We start from the raw sequence: 26,313 nt of genomic DNA on the forward strand, positions 1-26,313 counted from the left end.
CGGAGCCATGGATCGGAAAGCATTGTGGAAGAGCTGGAAGTTGAGCAATCTAATACCGAAAGAATTTGAATTCCAAGCTCTGTAAATGAGGCATCAATTACTGAACCATACCCCAGATAGGGGAAGAAATAGGCCAATTCTGGTTGGGAATATTGAGTGCATCACCAGCACCACATTGTAGTGTTTGTTGCATGACTCGTTTACCAGGAAGGTATCTTTCTCCACTAGTGTTGTAAATTAGCTTCTTCACACTTGAGGATTTAAGGAAGTGCTTGAAAGAAAAATGCAAGTTGTTGTTGCACTATAGATTTTTTTTTTTCTTAAAAAAAATAGACAACATGTCTTGAGCAAAGTTGGCTTTTATCACTTATATATAGCAAAGATGGCTTCCAATTATTTTTTCACTATTTGTTGTCTTCTTTATCATAGTATCAGAGCAAGAATCATAGGGTCATTGTTTAAAATAATACTTTGGTATAAACTTAAACTAGAAACTGTGATGGGAATTATCTGAAATAGTGCGGGATAGTAGAAGTCTTCACCACGAGTCAAATGCCTAGAACAAACGTTTCCTCCTCAAGTACCAAATTATGCAAGCAATGATTCCTCCTCGATGCCAACCATGTTTTGAGTTTACAAGTCAAATGCCTACAAACAAGCAATGATTGCTCCTGCAACATCAATTATGTTTTGTTGTCCAAGTTTTTGAGCTGCATATTTTGGACAAAAACAACTTGGAATATACACTTGAAGTAGTAAAACTATACATGTTTCGTAACAATTTACTCCACAACATTGGCAAAGTTTCTGCTATGAATTGGTTCGATCAGGCTTTTGCTTTACACCAAATTTTTAAAGCCAAAATATCCCATTTTGTGTAAGTATACAAATCATTTATCAAATATAGGGGATATTAGATGTCGATCCCACAAGAAATATTATCAACTACCGGTGTTATTCGAACTCCTCTTTTATTTAGATTATTACAAATAAAGCAAATGGATCTACACTACCAACATGCAACACAAGTAGTAATAATTGACATGCATAATTGACATGCAAATATGCTTAGTGTTATGGAATTACTATCTAATTATGCAAATGAAATAACCAATTAATTGAATTCATTATTTTGGTTGGTTATGACGTAATTTCCAAATATATGTGATACATGCTTTCACTTATGTATTAACTGTACCTATAACTATCCTATTCCTATTAATGTGATATGAAACTAGCTATATATTCGTTAAATTCTATGAAATTAAATGAAACAAGCCATCAAAATCACTTGGATTTTTCAACTTAGAACTCGAACTAGCTGCATATGAAATAAGAAGCCTCTGGACATTAGAGCTTAGAGCAGCAGTGATCCAAGTTTTCATACGAAATGGATCATACACGTCTAGAAACAAAAGGTGACACCCTTTGATCGATGAATTCTTAGAAAGAGCAAGAACTCTGTCCACAAAGTTCATAAAATCTGTCTTTTTAGGCTGCTTCTTCCTCTTCCATTTCCTCCACCTGTGCGAGTAACAAAATCTCTTTCTATCATCAAAGGTTAAGTTGTAAATGGAAGTCCATTTGTACTCCCATTTCCTTGACAAGACACTAGTTCTAACAGCATCCTCTGTTGGCAAACAGGATAGGATGTGACTCAAAACACTTTCGGGAAGTTCACTGATTCTATCTTTTTTACTGTCCAATAATTCCTTACTTCGACTTCTTCTCTTGTCCGTGCTTCCAATTTTTCAACTTAGAACTCGAACTAGCTAAGATCACTTGGATTTTGGTTTAGAACTGGAATTGGTTGGTTGATTCCTTCATTCGTTGGAAGCTAGAATTCCATATTTGTAGGTTAGTTGGGAAAACGGAAGGTCTGCTTAGTTGCAATTGACACTGTTAAGGTTCTCAATAATAATTCAATGTATTTGGTAACAAGGAAAACGCAAACTGACTTTTCACAAGTACTCTCCCTAAACCATACGTACGCATATTTAGGAACTAAAACGGTGATCAGATGGAGTCTCAGAAATTGAGTATTGGTGGCATTAATATAGATAGATGCTACAGTGTACGAGGTTCATGAACTACTTCCAAACATACACACAGGTTCCACATTTTTTCTCGCAAATGAATTCTTCCAATAATCGTATATCATAAATGCTATCCATATTTATCCTCTTGAGAAATGAAAAATAAGAAATGGTGTCTTTGGATCTTTCAAAAGATAGAATTGATTCAGTATGTAGCTTTACGACTCCATATTGGAGGGGAAGTTCATGCATCTCTGACCAGGCTAACTATGGAACTGTGCAGATAAAGCAATTGAGACAGGAAAGGCATTTTAGTGCTCTCATATGCAGAACTTGGAGATGTCACCTTATTGATATTACGAATTCCTTTGACGAAAATTATGTATGGTTATCAAAATAGTAAGAAACGTACCAGAATGATAGGGATGTTGCATAATTGCCTTTTGTGTGCAGCAATTCTATTAGCTGTGAGTAGATCCTGGGATTGAATGTATTAATCAATTTTGAAGTGACATAGGAAAAAGAAGGGCAAATTCCACTTTACCCCCCTGTGGTTTAGCATTTTTTCATATAACCCCTCTATGGTTTCAAAAGCTATACATAACCCCCTTATGGTTTGGATTAAAGTGTCAAAGTAACGGAAATAGTCACTCGTAACGGTGTCACCTAAAATGTCAAAAATACCCTTATGTAAGGTTGAAATTTATGTATTAACCAAGGGGGGTTATGTGTATGTTTTGAAAATCATAAGGGGGTTATATGGTAAAGTATTAAACCATAGGGGGTTATATGGTAAAATATAAAAATCATAGGGGGTTAATGTGTCATGTATTTATAAGGGTAATTTCGACATTTTTAGAAGTTCCGTTACGAGTGACTATTTCCGTTACTTTGACACTTTAATCCAAACCATGAGGGGGTTTTGTATAGCTTTTGAAACCATAGGGGGGTTATGTAAAAAAAGGGTAAATCACAGGGGGGTAAAATGTAATTTACCCGAAAAAGAAGTAAAGAAAGATATTTAATCTAGTCAACTTTCAATATTACAAAGTACTCACTTTTGATCTACACACACAGCCATACAATCTCACATCTACGATATCAAGTATTCTGCAATGCACACAATCACAAGAAAAGAAACAGACCTGGTAGAAACTAATTTGACCAATATTTCTTTGCATTATGATATACTTCTGCAGGATAAGGACTTGGGTATGTTTACAATTCATAACAAGTGCAAATGCTCCAGTTATAGGGCTCAGATTCAGGTCAATTATTTGCCTTCACATTACTCAATGATAACGATATCATATAGGAACTGCTATATCACATAAATGCAAGCCTGAAGCAATTGACAGCGTATAAGAATTAACCCTTTGAATGGAACTGTCATTACTTGATATGACATAATTCAAGCCCAGGAGCTACAGTTTTGGTAAAACGATCAACTCCGTGACATTCAAGGTGGAAAAGCTGTATAATTTTGTAACTTTTTGCACATGAAAGTTGCCCTTACCAAACCTTCATGGTGGTTATATCTCACTTAGAAGATAGAATTATTGAGCATTAATACGAAAGAAAAGGCTAACAATACTTGTTTAGATGTGCACACAGTTAAAATAAAAGAGGAAAAAGCCACCAATACTTGTGCATATGGATGCATGTCTGCATCAATATCAATGTGAACATATTGTCCTCAATGTAATGCTAATAACGTGTTTTTTTAATCCTTTTGCCTTATTTACGGATTTTATAAAAATTGCAACCTTTCATTCTTCCTTTCTTTATGTCTTTCATTTTTTTTTTTACTCATTCTTTGTACCTTTTTACAAATATTTCCTTGGAAAATTGTACCTAAGAAAAACAATATTTAAAATAAACAAATATACTTGTTTTATGCACTCTTCATAAAATGTTTCTGCGGAATGTCTTCTTTTGCCTCGTACATGTATAAATATTTTCTCACATTATTTTATGAAAAATTTTAAGCAAATAGAGTATTTAAATATAATTATTTTACCAAAAATAGTTGAAAAACCATCATGAAAATAAAAAATAATCTAAAATGCATGAAATAATCTTGTTTAAGAAATACAAATTAATTGGTAATGTGCTTGGCTTTAAGAGAGTAGTAGGAGAATTAAAAAAAAGAATAAAGGCTTCAGTGCTGGGCAACTATTTATATAAGTAGGTTGTTTTCATACCCAAAAGAAAGTGAAAAATAGTGGTTGTCATTAGGGTTGTTAATGGGTTGGATCAACCTAAACTCGGCCTATTTGATCCGAATTAATTTGAGTCGAGCCTTGCATATTATTGGGCTGTAGGGTTAGGTTAAGGTTAAGACTCGATTAAATTGTAAGTCGAGTTTGAGTTTAAAGAGACTCAGCTCGATTAAAACTCGACTTGACCTAATCAATTAAATACATAAATAGCTATTTTTTTTATTCATAATGATGTATGTTATTTAATAATTATATATTATACTCTAAATAGTTTATAACATATATATATTATGATACAATAAAATAAATATTATATGTATATTATTTTTAAAATTATGTATTAATTGTAAGTTTGGGCCAAGCTAAAATTGGACCGAAACTCTGGTATCTTGGTGAACCGAGTATGCGTTTTACACATTGAGCCTAGATACTGAGTCCCAAAACATGAAAGTGCTACTTTATTTTTACAAGCCAAACTTGGACTTGTCAAATCTAACTCGTAAGGCCCACTTGAAACCCCTAATTGTGATGGAAAAATGAATGCATAATTTTGTTCTAGTCATCTTGGTGAAAAGTTTTCATTTCCCTTTAATTTGTCCAGTTACTTGTGGTGACAAGTGTTCAGTGGGCTAGTAGCAACCTTCATTAACCTGCAATCACTGGAATTGGCTCATAATTAAAATAAGGCTCTTAGAGTTCTCCTCGCAATTAGACTCTTAGAGCTCTTAGAGCTCTTAGAGTTCTCCAATCATGGGATTGGAGAAACATTAGCAGATGATCTCTAACTTCATCCACCTTATGTCCCTCATGCTGTGAATAAATCAACAGCTCCTTAAGCTTTACAGCATTCCGCAGAAAAAATTTCACCAAAGTACTCTCCGTTGGCTTATGAATGTACGAATATACCTCGAGGAAAGATAGATATCCAGGCAACAATTGAATTTGATCGTAGTCATCAGCAGCTTGCCTCGAAAATTCCTGTTTAATGTAGTTAAACAAGGAAGACAATGAATAGGACTACAGGTTAAACATTAAGGAACCACCAAAGCACATAAACACAAAAGTTAACGAAGTCTGCAAAAAAAAAAAAAAGGACTTTTAGGAGCGTGGAAATGGTAATCTTTATTTTACCCCCAGCAAATGTAAGTGATTCAAGACCTGGTGCCATCTTCATGAGTGCTGCATCACACTGAATTGGAATGCTTGCTGAATACACTTTGAGGTGGGCAAGCTCATAAAAGAAAAGAGGAGGACATTGAGGATTCGCACCAGCAAGTACCTTGAGGAGATCGGGCAATTAGGCTAGCATTAGAAGGGCTGAAAGGTGAACCAACCTACTCCATACTTGAAACTATTTTAGCTCAATAAGAGATTGTTTAGAATTGGTTCGCTAACTAATCAAGTCAAACTTGAATAGCATCAACTTTCAATGTATAAAAATGAAAAATTAGAATTTGTAGATAAGAAAACGCAACCTACTCGAGCTTGCCTTGGTAAAACCTCATCTGAGATCAGCTTGATAAATAAATAAAGCAAGCTCAAAAACAATTTCAAGCTTTTTACAATAATCAAAGAAGTTTGAATAGTTTGATGTTTGGTTTGATTAGACTTATTTACAGCCATAAGCATCAGTCAAGATACAACACAAGAAAAAGGCATAGGGGTATTTTTTAGCAAGATCATGTACATCATGAAGCTAATCATTTATCAGAATGGCAAGATGTCTTAACTCATGAGTCATGATAAATCGTAGACTGAGCCTGTTACTTGCCTCTATATTCTTATCTACAATCTCAAATTGCGTGAATAATGAAAGGGAATAGCAAGAGGTAATTGCAAAATTAAATTCTGAAGAACTATAAATGAACAATTTTGCTTGAGGTGAGATTTAGAAACTGGCATAAAGGAGAATCTTTACCCGGACCAGATCAGTAGATAGTTCCAGGAAGCTGATGAAAGCAGAGAATCTTGTCAAGATCATACAGGCTCGAACACCTGTCGCGCTTCTTTGGTTAATATTGTCATTCATTTCAGGCTCCGAATACTCTAGAGATGCATCAACAATTTTTGATAGGCTAGAAAAATAGATATTGGCGAACTTATCAACACTACATTTGAAATTTGCAAGGTTGCCCCTACAAATCTCTATTTTCCAGTCAGTTGTTCCGTCATTTGCACGTTCACAGATGTTCAAAGATGGAGCCTGTCATCTCGAACCTAGCAAGCATTGGTGTCTGTATTTTAAGCTTATTCACATTCCTCCATTAGCAATCTGATGACAGAAACTCTTCAATGACAGAGTAGGTAAGAAATATGGCTAGAAGGCTCACCGTTCTGGAATTCAATATCATGGATATCCAAAGTTCGATGGTTTGAATTACATATGGTCATTGGAATTTTAAACTTGCAGAGTTTGAGTTTCAATCTCGTCGGAGAATCAAATGTGAAAAACCAACGGGGAAATACTAAGTTCCCTTCGTATGAAATACAAAGCCTCGGGACATTAGCTCTTAGAGCAGCGGTGATCCAAGTTTTCAAACGGAATGGATCATAGGCATCTAGAAACAAGTGGTGACACTCTTTAATAGATGAATTCTTAGAAAGAGGAAGCACTCTGTCCACAAAGTCCATAAAATCCGTCTTTTTAGGTTCCTTCTGCCGCTTCCATTTGCCTCACTTGTGAGTTGTGCGAGTATCGAAAACTCTTTCCTTCATCAAAGGTTAAGTTATAAATGGAAGTCCATTTGTACTCCCATTTATCAACACTAGTTCTAACAGCATCCTCTATTGGTAAACGGGATAGGATGCGACTCAAAACACTTTCGGGAAGTTCACTGATTCTATCTTCTTTACCGTCCAATAATTTCCTACTTCCACTTCTTTTCTGGTCCATACTTCCGATTTTTCAAAACCAGAACTGAAACTAGCTAAGATCACTTGGATGTTGGATTCGAACTTGAATTGGTTGGTTGGTTCCCTTGTTAGTTGGAAGATAGAATTCGATAATTCTAAGTTAATTGGGAAAAGGCAAGGGCTTCTTAGATGCAATTGACTCTAGGCTTCAATAATAATTCAATGTATTTGGTAACAAGAAAATTGAATTTTCACCTGTATTCCCCCTAAACCAAATAGGCGCATCATTTGAGAATTCAAAAGGTAATGCAATGGAGTCTCAGAAATTGATTATTGTGGCATCAAGTGTAGAAAGATGCTACAGCAGTGATAAACAAAAATGGCGTCCTTGAATCTTTCAAAAGATAAAACAGATTCTGTATGTAGCTTTATCGGTCCAGACTGGAGTGGAAGTTCATGCATCTGCTGCCAAACCGACTATGGCACTGTTTAGATAAAGTAATTGAAATAGTAAAGTTAGAGATCATCCCTTGTTGAAACCAGTTTTCATTTTTTTTCCTTTTTTTTTTTATAACTTCACCTAACAGGATTATTCAGATGAGCCTGCCGACAACCGTGAAGGAACCAAATTGATGCCTGGAGACTTCTTATCTTCCCTTAAGGTAGTCACATTGCAATTTTCCTATTTCCCTTGCCCATCGGAGAGTCCATCGGAGAAGGTATTGTTGGCATTATGTAGCCTTATACATGAGATGAGAGAGAGTTCTTGGGAGGTGAGAAAAATTATATAAGGGTTAGGTTTAGGTTCAAGTTGTTATAATCTCATAATAATCCTTTGTCCAATTTATTTTCATATTTATAGTTTATTTGTCATTAAATTGTTATATACTTTGAGACATGTTTGTTTCGCGGCTGGATCAAAACAAAATTGTTAGGGAGAAACACTTTTCATCATTTGTCATTAAATTGTTGTATAATTTGAAACATGTTTGTTTCGCAGTTGAACCACAACAAACTTGTTAGGGAGAAACACTCAAGAGATAAGAAAAAATATACAAGGGCTGGATTTAGGTTCAAGTTATTATAATCTCATAAAAATCTCGTGTCTCGTTTATTTTCATGTTTGTAGTTTATTTGTCATTAAATTGTTGTACACTTTGAGACGTTTATCTTGCAGTTAGATCACAACAAACTTGTTAGGGATAAACATTTTTCATTATTTGTCATTAAATTGTTGTATACTTTGAAACATGTTTGTTCAGTAGTTGAATCACAACTTGTTAGGGAGAAACACTCAAGTGAGCTTGCTAAAAAGACCAAATATGTAAGTTAAGAACCTAACATTGATGAAAAAGGTTAAACCGCTGGGTTTCGGGCCCTCAATTACATATTAAGGACTCTTTCTCTCTCTCTCAAACTAACATGAGACATAATTCTTTATTCATGAGTCTAATAATCTCCCTCTTCATGAGTAACAAATTCTTTTTCAAGATACTTTAATACTCAACGCAATTCCACCATATCATCTATGTCATTTCCTCTACCAATCATAGATCCAATATTCTTCAACATCCAAACTGGATTTCAAACCCGGCCAACCCATGGCATACTTGGTCCAACAGTAGTCAAACTTCTTGGCACTTCAGTCTATCACCAACAAGATAAGCTCTTCTTCAAGCACACTTCAAATCTCAATGCAAACCCACATTAACGTCCAAGGTCATGTCTTCTCTCAATCATAGACCCACTCTTCTTCAATATCCAAATTGGGTTCCAAGCTCCTGCCAACCCATGGCGCACTTAGTCCAACACTAGCCAATCTCCTTGGCACTTTAGCCCACCACCAAGAAGAGAAGTTCTTTGATCCAACTCTGAGAAAAATTCACTTGCCTATGAGTAGTCCAATCTCGCAATTAGAAGATTCGGGGAAACACCAGAGAGAGTTCACCAAAAAGACCCAGTATGTAATTAAGTCAGGAATCCATCATTGACCAAAAAGTTCAAATTATTAGTTTTGAGTCCTCACTTACATATTAAGGACTCTTTCTCTAGTTTTCGAACCAATGTGTGTTGTGATGTAGTCTCCATAGTTTGATCGGTTGAACCCTTGAGTTAGGATTTAGTGGTGATAGCAATCTGTCCCAAATTTCAATGGGTTACCCATCCTTTAGACAGGATGGATTTTCCAATTTTGAGATTGGGTTTGATACGAATCTAATTCCATTTATACCCATCAATTTGCCCATTTTGCCATCTCTAGGATTTAGTGTCGGCCCTTTATGTTTGACAATTGAAGGGTAAGATTGCTGATCGAATGAATCCCTAATATTGAGATAAGTGATGGGATGGTGTGGGCTGTAGTATAATCTAATAGGGGTTGAGGCTTAGTTTTATGGTGCTAGAAGATGTTGCAAACACTGGTTCGAATTTGACACATACAAGTTCATACCTTTACCCCTATAATTAGAGAATATTGCCCCACCGCTCTTCAACAAGATTTTAGTTTCTTTTTAAACATATTTAAGTAATATTATTCTTTTTTATCACTTTGTCTACTCCAAGAAGATTGATTAAAAATAATAAATAACTCATTTCGCCTCTCACATATAAATAAAAACCAATCACCAAAGATTCAACTTTATCTTTATTCTTCTTCTCACTCTTGTCCAATTTGCTCTCACCATACAAATCCATTCGAAAAGTTGCTGTTTTTTTTTTCTCAACACATATAAATTTGTAAAAATTGCTAGCTCTCTTGTTGTTTCACCTTCACAAATAGATAAAACTTTATTAAGAATTTTGATAGGGATTTAAAATTTGAAAGTAGCACAATTTCACATTTTAAATTTGCCCCCATTGAATTTTTTTCTAGCTCCACCCCTGCATGGCTCATGCTTTATATATAGAAAGATCAATGGAAAAAGCATGCCATATGGTGTGCAAATTAATAAAAAATTAAGTTATATTTATTCATGCCAGTGGAAGTTATTATAACTTTTATATTTTTTGTTGCAAACAAAAATACAAAAGAAGTATGATTTTTTTTTTTTGCCAAAGAAATAACAGATAAAAAAGAAATTATTAGAAATTATTGGAAGTTATTGAATTTTAGTAGTTATCTATAGTAAATCTTTACTTTTGGAAAAATAAAAGATGATAAAAAAATTTTAACACTAAAACCATGCCTCATGCTTTATATATAGAAGGAAAATCGTCCAAAATATACCTTCCAATTCGCCAGTGGAATTTTGTCATTCCTTAAATTTAAAATGGTGATTTTACTTTCCTCATAAAAGTATAAGAGGTCTAATATGATCGAAATCACTAATTTCAACCACTTATGGCCTGAAAATAACCAAAAACTCTTTTAACAAACAATCAGGGCAAAAGTAAAAGCGACTATAACTAAGGCAGGTTTAAGCCAATTTTTTTTTTCTCTCTCTGTCTCTCTCCATTTCTTCTCTTTTTTTTTTTTCATTTTTCCTTTTCTCTTCTCTCCCTCAGCAAATCGTGGAATTGGAGTCTGCAAATCATAGATTTAGCTCTACATTTGCAATAATTACTTTTTTTTTGTTTTTTTTTTTATTTGGTGTTGTCTTCGAAGTTAGAAAAATATGCAAATGTGAACTCTTCAATCGCCGTTTTAATCCTTTCAAGGTCTTTACCCAAATCACTAGAGAAATCATCCACAACAATCTTAATATGGGTCCGCCTGTCGTATTTAGCTAGCCCTGACTGAGTTCGACACATCCTTGGTCTTATCCAACTTCTGAGACACCCGGAGTAATTCAACCCTCTTTTAAACCACAAGTTAACAGATCAGCAGAAATATTGCAACGTTGGAAAACTTTTTTAAGACTAAAGTAACTAAAGCTTTAAGACTAAAAAATCCATGCTAAAGTTGGTCAATGGTCAAAGGAAGGACTCTTTCTTGTACCTAATAGTTGGGGTGGAGAGGGGTGGAAGGATAAATATATATATTTTCACCTTTTATTTGTTCCTTGATTTTTTTCCTAAAAACTAGATCATCGCGTTTGGTCGTGTTACAAAATAAGAGCTAATTCATTGTCAATTTTATTATTTAATTACTAGTGTTACATAAGTAATTGATCATCTGAAACTCTCTTTGTTAAATATTAATAGGTGTACGTGTTTTACATATTACCCCCACTCTTTTAATTTCAAGAAGTGCAACTATTAAAACTTATTAAAAATCTTCACAACTAGTAGGGTATTTTTCGGAAGCTAAGGTGGGGAGGGGGCAACGTAGCTCCACACCTGCCTCAATCTTAACACTTCTGCAGTTATCTGATCTTAGGTATTTAGGTTTGCTAAAGTTCCAATGTGGAGCAAGAGAATAGCAGTACCTTTTCATTCTTGAAAAATCCTTTGTCTTTTAAATTCTTTTGAGTTTTACAAAAATCTATTATTCTTTTTCCTGTTCGGGCAATCATAACTGTTAATAATGGCTGAAACAATACAAATTATTCCCATTTGATAATTTCAGCATATATGAAAATAAAATACTAATAGGTCCTAGAAGAATGCGCCTTATAATAATTACCAAACAGAATAAATATCTAAACTAGATTAAGCATTTTATGAACAACATGAACATTTGGACAAATTTGATAATGAAAATATTGAATCCAAATATAAAATTCTGCACAATAATTTCTTAACATGAACAAAGAAACAATACGAATAGAAAAACAATCCTGAAAAGTTAAATTTAAAATAAGAATTGCAATGAAATGCTAACAAGCAAATGGATTATCAAAATTGATAATATAAATGAGGAGTTACACGTGTAGCTTTATTGTGACATGTTTCTTGCAAATACAAAGACCAACAAAGATCATAGTGGTCGCTCCTAAGGCATGAAAATTGTTTATTTTTACCTTTTGAGTTGCGTCTTACTAATGCTGCAGGCACCCTTGTAAATATGTTCGAAAATCCAGCACAGACATGGAATTGGTCATTAAAAAATGGGTAGACGTTTCTTTCCTTCAAAATTAATGCTTGTCTTATGATTTGTCCACTTAACCAAACACAAGGAACCGTAGAGAATTAAAAGTAGTGTGACAATTTATTGGCATTTTTGACAATGAAAATTATTGGAAAGTTTTAGTCCAATTAAAATGTGACAGACTTTACATGATCTTGTCGTAAATTACACATAACCTCCCTTGGTTTTTCATTGGCACATGATTCCCCTTAGATTTCAAAATATCCCCATAACGCCCTATGATTTCATGGGATATGATAAATAGACAGAAAACATCAATGGCTATAGTGATTGAACAGAAGTGCTCCAAAAATGCACGTGACGAAATAATGATATATACTTAATGTCCCGTATGATTTGTATGAATATCTATTTTAATCCTCTATAAATTTCGCATTTATCTACATAATTCTCCTATAATTTTATGTAAGATGGTCTGGTCATTGTTTGAATTAATGTTTAAATAAAGGTAAGGGTTAATTTCAGAAATCTCCCCCGAGGTTTTCTCCGATCACACCTAGCCCCCCCAACTTTCAGAAATCACACTTACCACCCTTAGAATGACAACTTTCATCACATTGTCAGCCCTTTTGCATAAGAATTGTATTTAAAAATTGTTTATAGGAGAGAGACTATTTTTCTGTTCCACTTTTGCCCTGCTGGAAGATGAGTTTTGAATTTACAATATGAAAATAAAAACAAAGCTATAATGTGATATTATTTTAGAAGCTAAAGGGGTGTAAGTGCAATAAGCACAAGAAGCTTCTTAACATTGATACTGTAGAGGACCGTTGGGCAGGACCATTCCAACCTTCTGGTGCTTAAGATGTATAAAGTAGCTTGGAAACAAGATAACAATATCATTCACCATCGATTTTCTTTGGGCAAATTGGAGCAACTGATGCATCAATCTAATACTGATTGCTATCTACATTTTTATTGAGATTACAAAATCAATTTGATGAAGTCCAAGTACAACATGCAATGCTATAATTGTTCACCAACTGTTTTAGCCTTCATAGTCATAGGCAATTCAAAGTAGAAAGCTGAGGAAGTTGAACCTGTTTTGTGTGGTACTTGTGACAATGCAATCAGATGTGCATTTCCATGGTCACATGTTTAGCTAAGTCTAAGCCAAACTAAGATTCCAAAAAGTGTGCTACTATTCATATTTGTTCGTACAACTAATGCATCAACGTGTCTTTCCAAGCAACTAGTGCATCAATGCGTTGCTATATATTATAAGATTAGTATATGGCAATGCATATTCCACCAGATGAAATGCATAAAAAAATACAATAATTAATAAGTCTTCTTATCATACATTTTGATGACACGAAGTACTTGTACTACTTCAAAAACGAAGAGTAAGGACTGCAAGGAGCCTTTAGCCTCGTTAAAACCACTTGGAAAAGCCCTGATATAACAAAAATGGCACTCAAATTGTGGGCCAAAGATGATAGGAATCATGTTCTTTCAATTTTGAATTAATATAGCTTCAATTTTTTTTTTGCAGCATTTTCCTGCACAAGAAATACTTAATAATAGGGGGTAGCATGGTAATTTCTCCATTACTGATTAGGACAGCATGTCACTTCATTCTACCTAGGGTTGTAAGTGTGATTTCTCAAAATCAAGGGGTGCTAAATCTCAGGGGAGGTTTCTGAAATTTACCCTAAAGGTAATACTGGTATTTCAAATTAATATATTTAGAGGTTATTTTTCCGTCAAATGTTCACTTTATATGAAACCATAGAAAGTTTATATGGATATTTGTAAATATTAATAGAGTCATGTGACAATGAATGAATCCACGGGCCATGTATCATTTACCCTTTGAACTATATTTAGAGAACTCTTTCTTAAAACCGGTGTTGAACTGCAATATAGAGATTCAATTTGGGTCAACTTTTTTTTTTTTTTTTTTAAATTTGGGTCGAACTTATTCTTTGGAGCATTAGTAGAATTACAATTATCCTTCACAATGACGTTGTTTTGATGTTGTTAGCATCCTTTAATGACGTATTGAAGTTTTAGTTACAGACTAGTCATCCGATGGCTCATGTCCAGGCAACTAGCAAAGTGGTTACTCCTGTATCAACTAAGGCATGAACCCTGGCTATTTTACAGCCCAAGATATATCTTACTAATGCAGCAGGCACCATTGTAAATAAATACGTTAGAAAATTAAACTTGATTTGAAAAGCAGTGGCGGACATAAAATTGGCTGTCAATTGTGGCGAAATGGCTGGATATTTCTTTCCATGTAGGGGTCCATTCGTATAAAGGCGACAAAAGAAACAATTTGATAGACTTTACATGATTTTTCAAGCGTATCTAAAGAACTCTTTCTTAAAAATAGGATTAATCTAATCTACACCATCAGCATAAAGATTTATTTTTTTATCTAGGTGCATGCTATATTTGTTAAAAATGAATTTAAATTTTGAATAAAATTTACGTGTCATGCATCTTATTAGTGTGAAATGGATTTACACTGACAATGTTTAGAAAGAATAATCCAAAGTTAAAACCCAGTAGTGTTGAACGATTCTACTACCAAATAGAGATTGAATTTGGGACGATTAGAGCACTAGCTTTTAGCTTGGTCTCCATTAATCTGTCACAATGACATTCTTCAATATTGTCAGCATCCTCGAATTTTCCACTCCCGTCAAAATCCATAAAGGACGTATAGAGAGAATTCTGGTTACAGACCATTCAGCTGATGGTTCCCGTCCAGGCACTTCGTTGACCGACTTGCTAAAATAAGTCTTCCTAGACTACACGTTTTCCTGGCCTGTACAATTTTCATGGTCCCTCAACCAAAACTTTGGCTCCTATTGTACAACTGTAATTTGTGTATTTTTAGCCTTTTATTCTTTTGATCCCTGCCTGTGAAATGATCTCCAGAAATTTGTTGTTCCACTTCCAATATTGCATGCTTTGTTTGCTTAGCTTTCATACCACACTCACTAGCCCCGTTAATTTTCTTTCGTCTTACTGTGTAAATACTACATACGAACCTAACAGTATTTCCGGCAGGATTTACAGTAACAATCTGTATTCCGTGCTTGCCGCTCTATCTTCAAATGCATTTCGGACAGACACCGGTGGTTTCTACAATATCAGTACTGGCAATGACCCTTCTAACACGGTCTATGGCCTCTTTCTCTGTCGAGGCGATGTCAGCACTGACGTTTGTGGACAATGCGTAGCAATAGCCGGCATAAAAGTAATTGAGGAGTGCCCGTATCACGAGGATGCTATTGTTTGGTACGAGGAGTGCTTCTTACGCTTTTCTAACCAGGCAATTTTCTCCAGGGTCGATGTCTACGTTGTTTTTGCTATGTACAATGTACAAAATGTCACTGGACGGGACCAGGAGAAGTTCGAAACAACGTTGGAAAACCTGGTGAATGACATTGCGGTTCAGGCTGCAAATAGAACGGGGGCGAAAATGTTTGCTGTTCGAGAAGGCGACTATTCCACGGGTAACAAGAAATTGTATACCCTTGCGCAGTGCACACCAGATCTATCCGCTCTAGACTGCGAAACTTGTCTCAGCAATGCTATATCATTGCTGCCCTCGTGTTGTAATGGCAGAGTGGGAGGTAGAGTGATGTTACCAAGCTGTAAGGTAAGGTATGAGGTTTACCCCTTCTACGGTAGTGTATCCTCTGCACCACCGCCTACATCCTCTGCACCACCGCTTCCGGCAAACTCTCCTGGTGGTCCTCCTTCTAGTTCCACTAAAGGTAAGTTCTGGAGCATTGTTATATATAGCAGTCTTTTTTGGGCTTGTATGCAGGCTTACGATTTCTTGTTTGTATCAGATTCCGGGCCGAAAATGAAAAGAATTAAATCCACACACCCTTCATTTGAATCCATGCCTTCAAGCATTTATAATTGGAATTAATAGTATTGAAGTTTGTACAATATGTGGATATAAGATGAGAGGGTGTGGATTCAATCTCAAAATAAAATACATACCTAAAGGAGGCCACCACGTAACTTTATACAATAGTGGAATACATAATGTTAAGATTTCAGCATAATCACGTCGTACTGATCACATTCATCATGAATTGTCATTTTTATGGAAGAATTTTAAGTGGACTCATACTTCTTAGGCCAATAATTATGTACATACTTAGTCATTTTGCAACCATTAGGACAGTGATTAACTATTGCATGTTTATTGAAATAGCAGTATGGTGGCCATTATAGAATCCCCTTAGGTATGATGGTTTGATGTACGAAAATGGGTTGGCCTTCTCTCCACTTTGTTTTCCTTTAGTAATTTATCCATTTATCTACTATATTATTTTGTTTTGATTAGTTGATCAGCATACATAATGAGAAAGTCCATTTGAGAAAGTATTTGCATTCAATTTGCAAGAAACATTTAAATAGCATAAAAGAGTTCAAGATCATGGAAAATTTTGTAATGATTAATCATAAAATAATTAATGAGGTATATTATGGACAATGTTGATTTAAAAATTTTTCAAATGAACTTATTATGGCGTAATGCAAAGAACAATCCATTTTAGTTTTCCCAAATTTAAACAAAGGCATTGAAGAAGATCGAGGATGCATTGTATGCATGTAAAAGATTTTACATTCTAGTGTAATATGTTTTTTTTCGCTTGTTTGAAATCTAACATTAAAATAGGTAAATTAATTTACCCCTTTGTGGTTTAACGTTTTGCCTCACAATCTTGTGGTTTCAAAATCACAATTTTACCTTATTCAGTTGTCTTTTTGTAAGGTGGAGCGATTAAGTTTTTCTTTGTTTTGTGACAGAACTTGTTGTCAAGATTAAAAAAAATAATGTTTAAGGACGAATTTCATACTTTAGAGAATAAAATGTCCTAAATTAAAATTTAAGGACTAAAGTAGGTGTACATGTCTAGTTTAAAGATCCAAAATGAAAATTAATTGGGAAAAAATGTTCAAAACAAAAATTAGCAATGAAATCAACCAAATACCGTATTTACCCACTTTCAAGTTCAGTTAACCATGAGAAAAAAAAAAGCAATCCACTTCACCAGAAAGCAAAAAGGGAGGGGGTAAAGTGATCATTTCGAAAGCATTAGGAGATTATGAGGTGAAGCACTAAATCATCAATTGTAGAAGTTAATTATTAAAATTCATAGTAATTAAATGTTTAATTACATTTATCTCACAATGGATCTTCTCTCCTATTTTCTATCCACCTTCTATTGTATTGCCATGTACTCTTCATGAACATTCTATTTTAATCATGCTTTCCTTTTGCCTTGAGGTCCAATGTCGACTAATAGCGTTAAAAAAAATCAAAATATATCAACTAAAAACCAATATATGATCAAGAAACAAAAAATATAGTAGAAAATTCATTAAAAAATATGATTTTTAAATTAAATTTTGGCTTCTTAGTCTATTGCACTTTGTTTTTGACATTGTTAGTGGTTGTTAAAATTCTAAGAGAAAAAAGAATTAAAATAAGATATTCATAAAAGATACATGGTAATATAACCTAAAGTGGGACAAGGAATGGAATAGGAAATGATACAAAATCTTTTGTGCATTTATCTCTCATGACATTTGGCATCTTAAAGTTTGACCCCATTACTAATCAATGCTGGTAAGCCTATGACAAGAAGTCCCTTCCCTTCGGCATTACTTAATCTGCTTAAACTTGAATGGTCAACAGAAAGACTTGCTAGATGTCCAAAATACCCATCAATGTATAGCATTGTCCTTGTTAACGGACAATGGTCAACCTCTTCTCCTCCTCGTTCTGTTTAACAAACATTTGTCTTTACCCTTTACCTCACTATTCACTCCATGGCCTCCTGATTCCGAGCTCCGAAAAGTAGGGAACATTACTTAACACAGCCAATCTTCTCATTGACTCGGTTTTAACCGTTTAGCACACAATTTCAGACTACCAAACTATGCCGTACATTAAAAGTTTTCAAAATCTACATTACCTTTCATTCTAGGGAAACAAAAAAAAAAAAGTTGCCCAAATCTCCTCTACAACCACTATCATTACATATGTTCAAATTCCACAAACAAAATATCATATATGCATTTATATATGTATGTATGTATCATTTATGTAAGCGTATGAAGCAAAGGAAAGATAGAAAGGAGAAAATTACTTGGTGATGCCAGATCTCGAGGGAATTGAATAGGAGTAGGTACAATAAAATAAGGTGGTCGTTATGGTGGTTCTGGTGGCAGTGGTAATAAACCTCTGATTAGCCAAATGGGAATAGATATTCAGTTATATTTCATATTCGATTTTTTATTCCACTTTTTATTATATTAATATTTCTCTTTTGTAAACATAATCTTTACTTTTTTTTTTTTGTTTCCTTGTTGTCAAATAACTATTAATACAGTAAAAAAAATAAAATACAACAGTCTTTTCTCTGTATTTTGATTTTTTGAGGTTTGTTGAATTTTGTATATTACTTTGTTAATAGTTATTAGAACTTAATAAAGAAAAAAAAATTAAAGTATAATATTTATGAAAGATAAATAGTGATACAATAAAAAAAAATGGGATAGAATGAAATAGGAAGTGGGATCGAATATTCATAGTCCCGGAAATGGAGTATGTAGGAACAAGGGTGCTAGTGGAAGTGGTAGTTCTTATTTACAAGTTTGAATGGGTTTTGCTCTGATTGTCATCATGAGTCAGGCATATCTTGGAGATGATAGGTTGTTTATAGGATTTCTTACAAATTGCCACCAACACAGACCCAAATGTGAGTCTTAACAGCCTCAATTAAAAGGGCGGCCATTATTTGGTCCAAACACAAAGCTAAGTTTTGTAAATTGTTGAAACCTTAGGGGAGTTTAATTGTGTTAATCCATAACAAAAATAGTTAGGATTAAAAATTGACTATCAACTTTTGTTTTATTTACCGTCAACATTAGGGGTGGCAATCGAGTCAGATTCGGTTTGGCGGGTTAGGTTGAGACTCGAGTATAATAGATAACCTGTTGATCCAAACACGACCCACCAATCCAAAACGGGTCTAGATACCTGACTTAAATCTGAAAATTTCGGGTTGGTGGATCAACCCGAATGATCTAAAATATAATTTTAATTTACTAATTTACCATTGTAGTCTTAACAGAACCATCGGTTCGATTCGATTCTGATCCGAACCCGCGAAATCTCAATACAAACCCATTAATTTCATGTTAGGTTTGTGTCGTATTTTTAGGTAGTATTGAAAATTGCCACTCCTAGTCAACATGAAGCGTACCAGATGCGGTTAAAAAAAAACATGTTTAGAGAATATTAAATTTTTTTTTCCAAATACTGTATTTTTGGCTTAGCCTTGTGAATATGCAATACGCTGTCTCAGAGTGACACTAACCCGAAGTTCAACAAACTTGATTTCCTACAAGCTGAATTTTGGTGCTCAACAAACTTCTGTTCATCCAGGCAAAGGGCGAAGCCTCCTACGAGCAGCTTTTCGGATTGCTGTCCCACTAATCATTGTTGCAGTTATGCTATTTATGATGTCTTTTGTTTTCCTGAAAAGAAGATTGAGGAAGAGATATGTTGATGGGGCACTCGCAACAACTGGTAATTTTTATTCATAGCAATTACAGGACATCTTAAAGGTTTTTGAGCTAACATTAAATCGAGTATATTTGCTTATTACAGGTGTAGATGGAGTTGCTGATATCTTAACGGCCGAATCCTTACAGTATAGCTTGACTGAAATTCAAATTGCCACGAATAACTTCTCTGTGGATAACAAAATTGGCGAAGGTGGATTTGGCCGTGTATACAAGGTCTCTGCATGAAATATTTTGCTTTTGTGAATTTGAATATCTCACGTTTAATATTTCAAATAGATTCTAGTATGCATGTTTACTCAGGGCGAACTTGGTAATGGACAAGAAGTAGCTGTTAAGAGGCTGTCAAGAAGCTCAGGGCAAGGTGCAGAAGAATTTAAAAATGAAATTGTAGTAGTTGCAAAGCTTCAACATAGAAATCTAGTTCGACTGTTGGGATTTTGCCTGGAAGGAGAAGAAAAGATACTCATCTATGAATTTGTTCCCAACAAAAGCCTTGACTACTTTCTCTTTGGTGGGTCGAACTAGACATACTTGAAGTAATATTTTATTGGTCCATGTTATCTTGTTCTATTTTACTTGATTCGACCATGTTATGCGAAATGATAGATAACACATTGGAGTGAATTCCAGTTTAGAACCTTAAACCATAGACGCACTCCAACTCTAGTATTTAAACTTTAATTTTAGTTACTTCATCCTCTAAAGTATCAAATTTGTCACACATCAGTATAACAACTAAATGAATTGTCAAAACTAACGATAATAGGTAAGTGATGATCAAAGTAGAGCAAAATATTTCATTCATTTCAATAATTTCATTACTGATTATACTGAAGTGGGATAAATTGAAACCTTTAGGGTGAAGTGTCCACAATAGAATTTTAAAAACTAAATTGAGAGTGTGTTTATAGTTTAAGAACCAAGAGTGTAATTTACCTATTTGATTGTGCTTTCTGGAATTATTAATTTGGTAACTTTCATTGCTAACACAATATATTGTGTTTAAATTTGTGTAGATTCAGAAAATAAACGATCATTGAATTGGGCAAGACGTTACAATATCATTGGAGGTATAGCAAGAGGACTTCTTTATCTGCATGAGGATTCTCGCCTTAGAATTGTTCATCGTGATCTCAAAGCAGGCAATATATTATTGGATGGAAATATGAGCCCAAAGATAGCAGATTTTGGCATGGCAAGGATTTGTGGAGTTGATCAATCTGAAGGAAATACAAATAGAATTGCTGGGACATTGTAAGTTTTATGCCCATACTATATTTCTCGCATGAAATGACGTTGTATCTTTCATAGAAAATTATGTACATCTCCATTCGATAGCCTCATTGGGATTGTCCTAGTACTGATTATAACAATCATTGAGCCTTGCAGTGGTTACATGGCTCCTGAATACACAAGGAGGGGCCAGTTCTCGGTAAAGTCAGATGTATTCAGTTTTGGGGTTGTAATTTTGGAAATTATCACCGGAAAAAAGAACAGCACCTTCTCGCAATCTGAAGATTCCGAAGACCTCGTAAGCTATGTAAGTGCGAATTGCAAAAACTTACTACAGTTTTTACTGTTGTTCTATGCTTTTGCACATTTGCAGTGGAGGATTTGAACTTGGCACCCCTAATGAAAATAGTTAGATGTCCAATACGAATCCTCACCATCATGACAGCACTAGGACTTATCATTTGCCATTTCTACATTGTTAAACATAGTAGAGTAGCTCAGAATTTACTTCTTTTTGTTTTAAGGCATTTTAACTAATATGACAGGCCACATAAAATGATGGAAAGGAAGGTTGTGTATGGTTAAACTTTGACTGTAGAGTATTTACTAATGCCTAATGGAAAGGTGCCATTACTTGTGACACCTATATGTTTGAGCAAATTGAAGTTTTTAGGTGTGAACTCCTTATGAGTGGAATTATTTCAAAAAGGTTTGGGAGCATTGGAGACGTGGCGAAGCTTTAGCTCTTTTGGATGCAAGCATTGGAGATTCTTATGCCCAAAATGAAGTCATTCAATGTGTCCAAGTTGGCTTACTGTGTGTTGAAGAAGATGTCAGTAGAAGACCTATAATGGCTTCCGTGGTCTACATGCTGAATAGTAATTCTGTTATCCTGCCAACTCCACATCGTCCAGCATTCTTCCGGAGCAATAGATCAGAGAGCAGGGTGGAAGAGCTGGGAGTTGATCAATCTAATACCGAAAGAATTTTAACTCAAAGTTCTGTAAATGAGGCATCAATTACTGAACTATATCCTAGATAAAGGAATAAACAAAGGCAATACTAGAAGAAAACATCAAGTGCATCATCGGTACCACATTGTATTTCTGGTAGCATGACTCATTTACCAGGAAGGTATCTAAAGTTTCTCCACTAGTGTTGAAAATTAGCTTCTTCACTCTGATTGACTTCTCACACCTTAAGGGTCTGTTTGTTTGAACTGAAAATATTTTTTGGATTTTCTGGTGTTTGGCAGCAGAAGATGTTAGGAAAATATTTTCCAATGTAAAATGTTTTACGCTACAGGACGTAAAATGACTTATGGAGCAGGCATACGGAAGTTAATTTCAATCAAACTCATGAAGCTTATCAACCATTTCAAGGCTTACCTATTAAGATGCTCGTAACATATAACAAAAACCAATACCGAGACTATTGTTAAAAATCCATCCCTGTGCCTGCTACGAAAAACGCCATTGTTAGCCACCTTTCCCTCCTCCTCATCTTCGCCAATTCTACTCCTTTCCTCCCATGCCAGCATAAACAATGCATCCATGGAGATGTAGAAAATCTATCCCAAGAGTGGGTCTTGATAAGTTTTTGGGTGAGGGAAATCTAGAAAAGTGAAAGAGATAGAGTGGAGGAAGACTTTTGTGCAGAAAAGTTTGTAACAGAATTCAAGAGCTACTTGTCCATATGATGGTTGATCAATTATAAGGTTTTAATTATTGAAGCAATTTTTATTGACATATTATTAATTTGAATCTTCATTGGTACAATGTGTAATTGGTTTGAGAAATTATGAATTCCTGATTATGGAGTTTGATAGATTTGGAGATTGGATGACTCTCTGGGTTGAGATTGTAAATCCAATGTACATGGGATGGTGGTAGTTGGAGGGGTTCTATTGGGGAATCTTCTTCTTGTATGTTTTAGTTTTGTGGTAAATTTTCTTAAAACTGCACCAAACATCTGAAAATGAAGGGAAAAGAAAATTTTTTCAGGAAAATTTTTTTCATTGAAAATGTTCTCCTTGGAAAAAAAATTTTACATTGAAGCAAACGGACCCTAAGGGTATTAGGATGTGCTTCAAAGAACAATGCAAGTTGTTGTCGCTCTTTAGGTTTTTTTTTTAAAAAAAAAATAAACATGTCTTGAGGTTTTATCATTTGCAGATAGAAAAACTAGACTTCCTAGCTTAGTCTATCAATTATAACGCTACACCCGACGAGATTCTAGCCTAGGCTCTAAGTTTTAACTAATTCCCTAGTTCACTGCAAGTATAAAGGTCATGGCTCGTATTACTAGGGAGTTAGGATTGATCCTATGAGAATTACTTTTAACTATTAAAGCTTTTAGCTCACTCTATTATTTAAACTAATCAAGAATTTCAACTAAGTAAAATAATCACAATGCTAAAACAATGCAAGGAAAATTAACAATTTGAAAAAACTCAACTAAACACAAATGTTTTAGGATATATAATCCATCTAATGTACCTAACTTTGGATGAAATAGTCAATTATCACTAATGCTCTTGCCTTGCTAAGGATGTATTTCACTCAAACCATTGAAATTCGCTCTTGCCAATGAACCGAATTTAACCAAATACTATAATTTCCCTAATCTTGTGGTGAAATCTAAAGTGAAGACTTAGGCTCTGTTTGATAGTCCAATTCAGCACTTAAAATTAATGTATTTAGATTTTAATATGTTTAGATGCGTTTGATAACAAAAAATTGAGCATCTGAATTAATTAAGTGTCACTGAATTTTCTAGGTAAAATTTACTTCCAAAAATAAGTGATAAACTATTCACTTAATACTAAAAATAATATATACTCAAATGTATTTTATTTAATAATTAACAATTTAATCAGTTAATGGATTCAGATTTCAGATAAAAATATGCATTTTTGTTATTAATTTTATGATTGTTTTCCTCTTGTATTTTATCAAATATTGCGTTAATTGGTAGATTTTACTTATTTTTGATAATTGGTGTTGATCATAGGAATTTGAAACAAAAAGGGATTAAAGACGTGATTTGGTATTTAAAATAACTCTCTGCACCTCCAGAAAATTTGGGATTTGGCTCGTGAGAATATTTCCAACTTCGAATCAAAGTCGTGAGGATTGGATTCAGTTGGCCGAATGGACAGTCATTCATTTGTAATAGGACACTAGTCCATTCTTTCTATAGGGACTAGAGGAGCAGTTTTAGGAGGAGTAGGAAACAGAACAATAGGACACATGATAGTTTCTTTATCTTTCTCGAAGCGAGAGACTAGTCAGGAGGTATCTTTTTGGCAAGAGACAGACAGACGCTTCTTTCCTTTTCTTCTTATTTCGGTACTTCATCGCATTCTTGAAGAATAGCTGCGGCAATAAGCTCAAATATTTTGGGCAATAAGCTCAAATAAGCAGCAGCATGGAGAATTTCTGTATGAGTTCTGGGATAGGTTTAAGAAGCTATGTACAAGTTGTCCCCAGCACCAAATTAGTGAGCAATGATTCAGTATTTCTATGCAGGCTTGCTTTATGCAGATAGAAGTCTTATAGATACTGTCAATGGAGGTGCATTGGTGAATAAGACCCCTCGAGAAGTTTGGGAATTGATAGAAGGGATGGCAGAAAATTCTCAACAATTTGGCACAAGGGAAGATATCTATATTCATCGAGTAAATGAGGTAAATGTCTCGTCAATTCAACAACAATTATCTGAATTAACTTCTATTGTTCGATAGTTGGCTGTAAGAAATTTGCAGCAGGCCAAAGCACGTGGTCAGTGGTATTTGTAGGGAATATGACTTTGAATCTTCATGGAAAATTATCTACACTTCCATTTCATTGCCTCATTGGGGTCATCTTAGCACCGTTTATAACAATCATTGTGGCTTGCAGTAGTTACATGGCTCCTGAGTCCTGAATATATGAGACGGGGCCAGTTTTCGATAAAGTAAGATGTATTCAGTTTTGGGGTTCTTATTTTAGAAATTGTGACAGGCAAGAAGAATAGTAGTTTCCAAAAATCTGAAGATTCTGAAGACCTCGTAAGCTATGTAAGTGCGAATTGAAGACCTCGTAAGCTATGTAAGACCTCTACTACTGTTTTTATTAATTTTCTGTGGTTTTGCACAATTGCAGTCAAGGATTTTAACTTGGCACCCCTAGTGGAAATATTTAGACGTCCAATGCGAATCCTCACCGTCATGATGCCATTAGGCCTTATCATTCGTCATTTGTTCATAGTTACACACAGTACAGTGGTTCAAAATTTTAGTAAAGACTAGTTTGCTTCCTTTTCTTTTTACAAGTCATTTTAACTAATTTGGCAGACCATATAAAAGGATGGATAGGAAGGTTGTGATTCTAAACCTTTTGTATGGTTAAACTTTGAAGGTAGAGCATTTACTGATGTCGATTCGAAAGGTGGCATTACTTGTGACACGTATAAATGGTTGAACAAATTGAAGTTTTTATGTGTGAACTCCTTATAAGTTGAATTATTTCAAAAGGGTTTGGAAGCATTGGAGACGTGGCGAACCTTTAACTCTTCTGGATTCAAGAATTGGAGATTCTTTTGCCAAAAATGAAGTCATTCAATGCATCCAATGAGGCTTACTATGTGTTGAAGAATATGTCAGTAAAAGGCCTACAATGGCTTCCCTGGTCAATATGCTTAATAGTAGAGGTGTCAAAATGGGTGACTTGGGCGTGTTTGGGTTGGGTAAAATGGATAATGGGTATAAGTGAGTCAACCCATTTGTACCCATTTAATTAGATGGGTATAAATGGATAAATTAAAAAATGAATTGGGTAACCCAATTACCCATTTATAACCCATTTATTTTAATTTTTTGTAAATTCATTTAAATTCATTTTTACAAACTAAGTTATCAATTTATACCGCTCTTTGTACCCATCATTAGTTTTAAATATTTACTTATAATGTTTAATAAGCCTAATTACCAATTTTTTTTCATTTATACTCTATTTCACAAAATTACATATTATTTAATAATTGAATAATAAGAATATAAAAATTTGAACTAAGTACTATAAAGGTTAATATAAAAATTTAATTCAAAAATTTTGAACCCCTAACATTTTTTCCATATATAAATTTAAAATTTCATTTTAGAAAGATAAGAAAAGAGGCTTAAATTTATCATAAATTGGTAATGCTGAAAAATGAGCAAGTTAACAAATTAAGAGAAAATAAAATAATAAAATAAAACCAACAAATAATAATAATAATGAAACAAAAGTAGTTAACATCATGACAAAATGAAAAATTTGGAAAGAAAAATGGGTGGGGGAAGAGAAGAGATTTAGGAGAAGAGAATTCTAAATGGGTTAAT

The 26,313-nt window shown here is 34.3% G+C and overlaps 1 protein-coding gene across 1 annotated transcript; it reads left to right on the top strand.

Moving 5' to 3' along the window:
* Window positions 1–15,056: 15,056 nt before the first annotated feature.
* LOC113687337 (cysteine-rich receptor-like protein kinase 25) lies at window positions 15,057–22,326 on the top strand. Its single transcript, XM_072048659.1, has 7 exons — window positions 15,057–15,877; window positions 19,576–19,719; window positions 19,801–19,931; window positions 20,019–20,229; window positions 20,735–20,972; window positions 21,108–21,258; window positions 21,661–22,326. Exons 1-7 carry the CDS (start codon window positions 15,061–15,063, stop codon window positions 21,991–21,993), a joined length of 2,025 nt encoding a protein of 674 aa, XP_071904760.1. The 5' UTR covers window positions 15,057–15,060; the 3' UTR covers window positions 21,994–22,326.
* The last annotated feature ends 3,987 nt before the right edge of the window (window positions 22,327–26,313 follow it).

The sequence above is a fragment of the Coffea arabica genome, chromosome 5e (genome assembly GCF_036785885.1).
Source record: "Coffea arabica cultivar ET-39 chromosome 5e, Coffea Arabica ET-39 HiFi, whole genome shotgun sequence".
In the NCBI taxonomy this organism is placed as follows: domain Eukaryota; kingdom Viridiplantae; phylum Streptophyta; class Magnoliopsida; order Gentianales; family Rubiaceae; genus Coffea; species Coffea arabica.

Coding starts and splice junctions, on each gene's coding strand:
- LOC113687337 (XM_072048659.1), top strand. CDS start 15,061: ATGCTTTGTTTGCTTAGCTTTCATACCACACTCACTAGCCCCGTTAAT. Junction 15,878..19,575: donor TCCTTCTAGTTCCACTAAAG/GTAAGTTCTGGA, acceptor CTGTTCATCCAG/GCAAAGGGCGAAGCCTCCTA. Junction 19,932..20,018: donor GATTTGGCCGTGTATACAAG/GTCTCTGCATGA, acceptor ATGTTTACTCAG/GGCGAACTTGGTAATGGACA.